Raw genomic sequence first — 8,143 nt, 5'->3', positions numbered from 1 at the left:
CTCTTTCGGTAAATCCGGTCAACTTCCTCCGCCACTTACGGCGCACCTTTCGAGAGAAACGGTTTCGGATCTCAAGGATCCTCAGGTTTTCAAGGATACGAACCATCTAAACGATCTCAAACCACCGAAGATCCCTTCGCCGTGAGTTTACATAACCTATCAATGTATTTTCTTTAAAATTCCTCCACTCATGATATTACGAACGTGGATTTGATTTTAGGAACCCGCAAAATACGAATACGATTATAAGGTTCAAGCCTCGGACGAAACCGGTACCGAATTCGGTCATAAAGAATCCAGAGAAAACGAATCTGCACGTGGAGCCTACCACGTTTTATTACCCGACGGAAGAATGCAAATCGTTCAATACGAAGCAGACGAAACCGGATACAGGCCACAGATTCGATACGAAGATACCGGATATCCGTCCGCCGCCTCATCGAGATCTAACAACGGTTTCAACGGATATCAGTATTAGATTAAAATAATAATCCCCGACAGAAATTTTCTTTTTTTTTTTTTTTTTTAAAACCTACCCTTCGTCTTTCGCCATGTTTTTTTTTTTTTATTTTATGTTGGTATTAACTTAAAAATTTTTGTTTTTATTTATATATGTAAAAACTAAATAATAATAATAATATATTTTACAAAAAAAAAATGAAAATTTATCTTTTTCTTTCAACATCTCACAGAAAAAAAATACCTTTAATCCTCGCATATTATTATTATTATTACTATTATCGTACCTGAACCAAAAACATAAAATTTTTCTTTTTTTGTTTACTCAATTCAATCTAAATTATTATTATTATTATTATTAACTTTCGTAAAAGCTTACTCAAACTATTCTTACAAAAAAAAGTTTTTTAAATACTTTTAATTATTTTGTGGTAATAATAACAAGAAATAACAATAATAATAATAATGATGATAATAATAATTAAAATTACCGTAATAAAAAATAAAAAGAAAAAACGTTTAAATGAGTTCATACAATATTTAATCGTCGTAATTTTGTAATAATTTTTAATTAATTTTTTTTGTTTTTATTTTCTTTAGTTCCCCCCCTTCTCCCCCCCCCAAAGTTTCGAAACGAGCAAAGTTTATTAAAGTATAACGTTCGTGACGTAAGCAAAACAAAACAAAGAACAAGAAAAAACAAAAACAAAAATTTCTGGCAAAGGATAACGTAAAAAAAAAAAAAAAAATTTTTTTTTTTGAATGAAATGTTGAATCACATAACGATTATTATTATTATTATTATTATTATTATTATTATTATTATTATTATTAATTATTTATTAATTTTTTTATATTAATTATTGGCGACGTTTTTATGTATTGACGTATGAAACAGGATTTTTTTAAAATACAATAATCAATGAATGCAATCGGAATAAATCCTACGTCACATCCGTTAATGTAATAATAATAATACTAATAATTAATATTTCAAAAAATTTAATAAATTGTCAGAGTAGGGGGGGGGGAAAGGGTGGGCGATCCGCGTGATTTATTTATTTATTTATTATTATTATTTTATTATTATTTTTTTTTAAAAACAAAACAAACAATTTCGTCCTTTTTCTTTCTGTCGTACAAACGCCAACGCTTTTGAATTTTAATTTTTATTCTCTCTCATATATGTTAAGTTGAAATTTTTGTTTGTTTGTTTGTTTGTTTGTTTGCGGATGTTTTAGTTTTTTATTACGTCATTGTTAAAATACCTGAAAAGGTAAAATTTTTACGACAAAAAAAAAAAAGGAAAACAAAACAATAAGTCATCGTAGCATGGGGTAACTCGATAATTTTCTCGTTGTGTGTTTGTGCGCGGGTGCGAATGCGTGTGCGTGCGTGCGTGTGCGTGCGTGTGCGTACGCGTTAAACATTTCTCGCCTTGAACAATAAAATAAACAATAAAATTTAAAATTATCCGTAAGAAAAATAAATAAAAAAAAAAAAAAAAAAGATTTTTCTTGATTGCCTTGAATCTGATCCACTTTCTCGATTTTTTTTTTACCGTAAAAAAAAAAGAAAATGCATTTCTCACGTGTGCATTTTATTATTATTATTATTATTATTATTATTAATATCGCGTGCGGCAGTTTAAAATAATATTAATAATAATAATAATAAATGCTCGGATGTTAAATAAAATTATTTAATTAATCACTTTCGATAATGTTTCGCAAAACGTCATTTCCGGTTTTATTATTTTCTTTTTTCCCCGTAATTTAAAATATTGGAACGTTTTTATAAACGTTGGGAAAATGCACGCGCATAAACGGTTCGGGGGAGGGAAATTTTCTTTTTGTTCAGTTAATAAATCACGTTCGCAACGTTTTTTGTTGTTGTTGTTTTCGTAACCGTTCGAACAAACGATTTTTAATTCGTTCGTAATATATTTAAATCGAAATTTTTGACACCGTCATTCCTTTTAATTTATTTATGTATACATTTATTTAAAATCGCTTTCGTCAAAAAAATTATTATTATTATTATTATTATTATTATTATTATTATTATTATTATTATTATTATTATTATTATTTCGTTGGTAAAAATTAAAAAAAAAAAAAATGTCACGGTCGTTCGTTAAAAAATCGTGCTGGAATGAAATTTTTTATCATTATTATCTCTTCTAATACTTTTCTCTCCGCCATTTTTCTTTTTTATTATTATTATTATTATTACGAATCCGTTAATTTTTTATTGACATAAATAAATTTGATATTATATCACGTGAATTATTATTATTATTATTATTATTTGGCGAATCACGTGTGTTTTGGAATTTTAAAAAATATTTGAGGTTTGTAAGAAATGAATGCTGCTGGAATTTTCACGATGTTTGTTTTCCGGACGATTTGATCCCTAAGTTTATTTCCTTTCGAAAATGAAAGTACTTCCGGTTTGGTTTTCCAAATTTTTCAATGATTATAATTTTTAAATGTTTACGTTTCGTCGTTGTTTTTGTTTCTTGGGAAGTTTTCCCCCCTACGTGCGTGCGTTTCGTTTGGTTTAAATCATTTTTTTTCTCCGGGAATGTACCTTAGAAGGGTGATTTCCGGTTGTCGTTTGCCTCGATTCTACCACGTGTTTGTTTTTGTCGATGATAAGATTTTATCATTTTTTGTTTTATACAGACAAAAATCCGTCGGATCGGATTTGCTCATAATTAATTATATTTACGAATTTAATTGTAATAATCGAACTTCCGGAAATGAATTAATCGATAGTTTCCGGCTCGTTGTCTTCATCTTTAACAATTTTTCTTTTGCAATCGTGATTTCGAAAAGGTTTATGTCATGATGATTTCGTTTGTCGTAACCAATCGTGCGTCTTCTTTTCTATTAATGCCAAAATCGTTTACTCATTATTATTATTATTATTATTATTATTATTATTATTATTATTATTATTATTATTATTATTATTATTATTACCATCATTAAAACCTTTTTTATATTTTATTTTCGCCATTTTTTTTTCTTTTTTCGTGACTTTGCGAAATTTTAATAATAAAAAAAAAAGGATGTTTTCCCTTGATTGAGTTTTTATTTATTTATTTATTTATATCATTTAATTTAAATTCAACGAAATTATATAAATTAATAATTAATAATAATAATAATAATAATAATAATAATAATAATAGTTAAATAAATAAAAAATATATACAATGGATAATAATTTAACCTTCACGGTTAGACGACGACGACGACGTAATGTTTATTATAACAGAAATAGAAGGTTGGTCATTTATAACGTCGCCATTTTGTTTTTTTTTTTTTAAATTCGATCGAAAGAATTAATTTCTTATTATTATTATTATTATTATTATTATTATTATTATTATTATTATTATTATTATTCTTTTATTATTTAAAAATTATAATCGAAGATGTTTTTTTATTTTGAATCGAATCGACCTTTAATTGACGTCAAAACTATTATTAAATTAACAATAATAATAATAATAACATATTAATTTAGTCCACGTAAGTTAAACAAAGAATTTTTCGACAACAAAAACAAAATGGCGGACTTTTTTTTTTTTAAATGATTTTGCTAAAAATCATTTTAATTATTTGTCATAATTCGTATTGAATTTAATTATTAAATATATTCAATGTCTAAAAAAAAAAAAAAAAAAAAAAAAACGAATTAATTTTCCGGGTGGAAAAAAGAAAACAGGAAATAATTTAGTAATAATAATAATAATTTAAATGATTAAAACGATCGTTTGTAGGTTGGAGAATGTAGGAAGGAAGACGGTCAAATAAAACATGGCGGAAATGTGTCAATAGGGTTGTTTGCATTGTTGTTTTCTCGTGTTTGTATGTCACGTGATTAAAAACAAAACAATTTAAATGTTTAACCTAAAAAGATAAAGGAAAATTCGGGGGGCGTCGTTTTTTCGCCTGGAAAATCGAACGAACGAACGAAGGCCATTTTTAAACGACCCTCACATATTTATCATTATTATTATTATTAATAATTTTTTTTTTTTACGATCCCGAATTTTCTTTTCGAAAATAATTTTCTCTCGGGTTTTTTTTTACGACTCTAAGAGAACTAAATAATAATAATAATAAGTAAGATGAAATTTTTTTTGTTTAAACAATTAGTCCAAGGTTTTATTTAATAACAAAAAAACATTTAAAAGTTTAACGCGTTTTAATATAATAAAATGATTCGTTAATACTAATAATAATAATAATAATAATGATAATGATAATAAAAACTGTGTTTTTGGATTTGCGTTTAACGCGTAGGAAAATGGAGACAAACGTTAAATGATGATAATAATAATTTTCTCAATCGCGCGTGTGTGTAATAAGAAAAAATTTAAATTAATTAAAATATATATATATTTAAATGGAGGGCCGTGATAAATGATAATAATGATGATAATGTTGTGAAGATGATGATGATGATGATGATAAAAGAGTCGAAACGAATGAAAACGTTTGGGTATGAAATTAATTCGATTATAAAACTGCGTGATTGATGGGGAGAAATTTATTATTTAATTATATTTAATTTAGGTGTGGGCCATGGGCCACGAGCCCCCCATGCGGTTGTCAAAATAATAATAATAATAATAATAATAACACCAACAACCTGTTTTTGCTTATTTTGGTGAAGGGCCACACACACACACACAATTAATCATTAAATTAAAATTAATAAAATAATATTTTCAATCGTCGCGATTAAGTTGTAAATTTTTATGTTATTTTATATTTTATTTTATTTCATAAGTTTTCATCATCATTATCATCGATTTCATTTTTGTTTTCACAGAGTAAATAAAACGACAAATATAATGATAAAATCGAATGGGGGAAAAAAAAAATTTTAATACAAAAATGAGGGGAAATTTTTTTAAAAATTTTTTTGGCGGGAATTTTTTTTTTTAGTAAATTCGATCAGTCAAAATTGTTTATTTACTCTATGATTTCCTTATTGTGGTTTGATTTGTCGTCATTCGTATTTGTTTTCATTTTGAAAATGTTTTTAATTGAATTTTTTGATGAAGTTACGCGTTCGAATAATGTTTATATTGTTAATATTTTAAGCGTGATTATTTATTTATGTATCGATATATCGATATATCGATTTATAGATTTTGTTTGTTTTAAATGTTGTAAATAAATTAAATGTTGTATTATGGGTGAGTTAATAATTTAACTTTCGAAAAGTCGACTAGGTTGAAACTTGTAATTATTATTATTATTATTACTATTTTTTGATTCGTTTTATATCTATTATTATTATTTAGTTTTTAATGTGGTGTTATGATTTAATCGTAATGTTTACTTGTTGTTGTTGGTATTTCTCTTCAGTTGATTATGGAAAACTTTTTTCTTATTTGTCTATCTCTCTCATTTTTTTCTTTACTTATCTTACGGTAATTTTTTATAAAATTTGATTCGTTTTTAATTAAAATACGCCCGCGATTTACGCGAAATTAATTTTTTTTTAAAATTTTTTCTACGACGGTTTATTTACCCACGTGTTTGCACATAAATAGTAATAATAATAAATAAAAATTTCGTTAAAATTTTGCGTAGCGCACCATCTACCGACGGGTTGTTCAATTAATACATATAAACAAATCGAAATGGTTTGTTTTTTTGTGTAAAGAGCGCGCTGTTTAAATGCAAATCACATTCGTTTTCCGGTACTCGAATTGCTTTTATTTTAAACAAATTTTATTTAATTAATAAATAAAATGTATTTGTATATTATTATTTAATTTATATCAAATTAAATAATAATAATAATAATAACTTTTACAACCAACCTGATTTTACAAAAAAAAAATTAATGTACTCGTTATAATAAATAAATTAAGCAATCACATATAAACGAGTTCTTAAAAACAAGCCAGCCGCCGTTTTTAAAATAATTTTCCAAAAAAAAAAAAAAAAATCCCTGGAGAGTTTTTTTTTTAATATTAAAAATCGCTGATATAATAAAGTTATCCAGCACAAAGTTTATTCCAGTTCATTTAAAATTTTATCGGTAATATTATTTGATGGAATAGGTGTATGTATGTTGAAATAAAACGTACGTTAAGTTTATTATTCAATAAAATTTTTTTTTTTATTTATTTTTTATAATTACATTATATTTTACAAATAATATACAAAAAAAATAAAGGGGGAGGGGGAAGTAATAGTTTTTATAGCTAGTCTATAATAATAATAATAACTTTAAAAGGGAACTGATTAATCACAGATAAATAAGAAGAAGAAAAAAATTCAAAAGCTCTAATTAAGTACAAATGGCTACGCTTTGCTAATAAAAAGTTTTACTGAAATTATATAATAAATACTAACTAAAATGTTTTTTAATTAATTAATTAATAATAATAATAATAATAATAGTGATAAGAAAAGACTTTGTAAAGTTTGGTTCGTTGATAACTCGGAGATTTTCTTTTTTTTTTTTTGGTTTTTTTTTTAAAAGTAATAATAGTAGTAATAATTTAAATTTAAATTTAATATCTGTAGCCAGATGCAGAATCAAAACTGCCGGATCCACCTCTGTTAAATCCAGAACCAGCTCCACCAAATCCTCTACCACCTTGAGAATATCCACCTGCTCCACCTGCTCCACCGGATCCGAAAGATCCGAAATTACCACTATATCCGTTTCCACCTCCAGCACCAGCTCCTCCAAATCCTCCTGCAGATCCAGAATATCCACCACCAACACCTCCTCCAAAGCCAGTGTTGACTCGAGCCTCTCCTTCGTATTTTATCTATTAAGGAAAAGGTTATTCGTTACCATTATCATTATCGCGAAACCTTTTTTTTTTTATTATTATCATCATCTTACTTCTGGTTGGTATCCGTTTTCATCGGCTGTGTAACCGACTACGAGGGTTCTGCCATCAGGTAACAAAACGTGATATCTTCCTTGTGCGAAATCACCTTTTCTACTTTCCATGTGTCCGAAATCGTTACCGGAAGCGGGATCTTTAACTTCGTAGCTAAATTCGTAGTTGGCTGGTTCCTAAAAATTTATCAATATAATATTAATAATAATATACCGAATGGGGGTAAAATATTATTATTATTATTAGAACTCACAGAAGGGCCATCACCACCGGCACCGCCGCCATAGCCTCCGCCAAAAGAAGAACCTCCTCCGAAACCTCCGGAACCGCCTCCGAAACCGGAATTACCACCGAATCCACCGGAACCGGAATAACCTCCTCCTCCTCCTCTTCCGCCGGATCCAAATCCGCTTCCGCTTCCACCAAAACCTTGGCCACCTGAGTGTGGTGGAAGGTAAGCAGCTCCCGAAACTGGTGGCTCAGCAATAACCGAGCACACCATAGCCAAAACAGCACAGCAGACGAAAACCTTTTTTAAAAAAAAACAATTATTATTATTATTATTACTATTATTTACCGTTTAATAATCATAAGAAAATATATTAATATTATAATTATTATTATTATGATTACCCTTTGTAACATTTTTTAATCGTTTAAATTAACTTTCTACGATATGAACATTTATATATATATATAAAAATTTAAACACCCTCAGCTAAATTTTTTTTTTTTTTTTTTTTTAATGCCTACAACATTAATAATAATGATAATAATAATAATAATATT

The 8,143-nt window shown here is 27.0% G+C and overlaps 2 protein-coding genes across 2 annotated transcripts in view; one reads left to right on the top strand and one right to left on the bottom strand.

The window, feature by feature from the left end:
* The window catches only part of Phum_PHUM395460 (protein rtoA, putative), a gene marked incomplete at both ends in the record, with an annotated part of 1,635 nt that extends 1,157 nt beyond the window's left edge, over positions 1-478 (top strand). The window contains 2 exons of the mRNA XM_002428591.1: positions 57-141; positions 221-478. Of these exons, the coding sequence (XP_002428636.1) occupies positions 57-141; positions 221-478 (343 nt within the window). The remainder of the gene's footprint in view (positions 1-56; positions 142-220) is intronic.
* A 6,534-nt stretch (positions 479-7,012) lies between these two features.
* On the bottom strand, positions 7,013-7,856 carry Phum_PHUM395450 (Adult-specific cuticular protein ACP-20 precursor, putative; the record flags this gene model as incomplete). The annotated part of the gene is made up of 3 exons (XM_002428590.1): positions 7,013-7,276; positions 7,354-7,523; positions 7,622-7,856. 3 exons carry the CDS (start codon positions 7,854-7,856, stop codon positions 7,013-7,015), a joined length of 669 nt encoding a protein of 222 aa, XP_002428635.1.
* Positions 7,857-8,143: the final 287 nt, after the last annotated feature.

The sequence above is a fragment of the Pediculus humanus genome, genomic scaffold (genome assembly GCF_000006295.1).
Source record: "Pediculus humanus corporis 1103172107888 genomic scaffold, whole genome shotgun sequence".
NCBI classification, from domain to species: Eukaryota; Metazoa; Arthropoda; class Insecta; order Psocodea; family Pediculidae; genus Pediculus; species Pediculus humanus.
The sequence above is the reverse complement of the archived record's forward strand: the minus strand, read 5'-3'. Positions and strand labels throughout refer to the sequence as shown.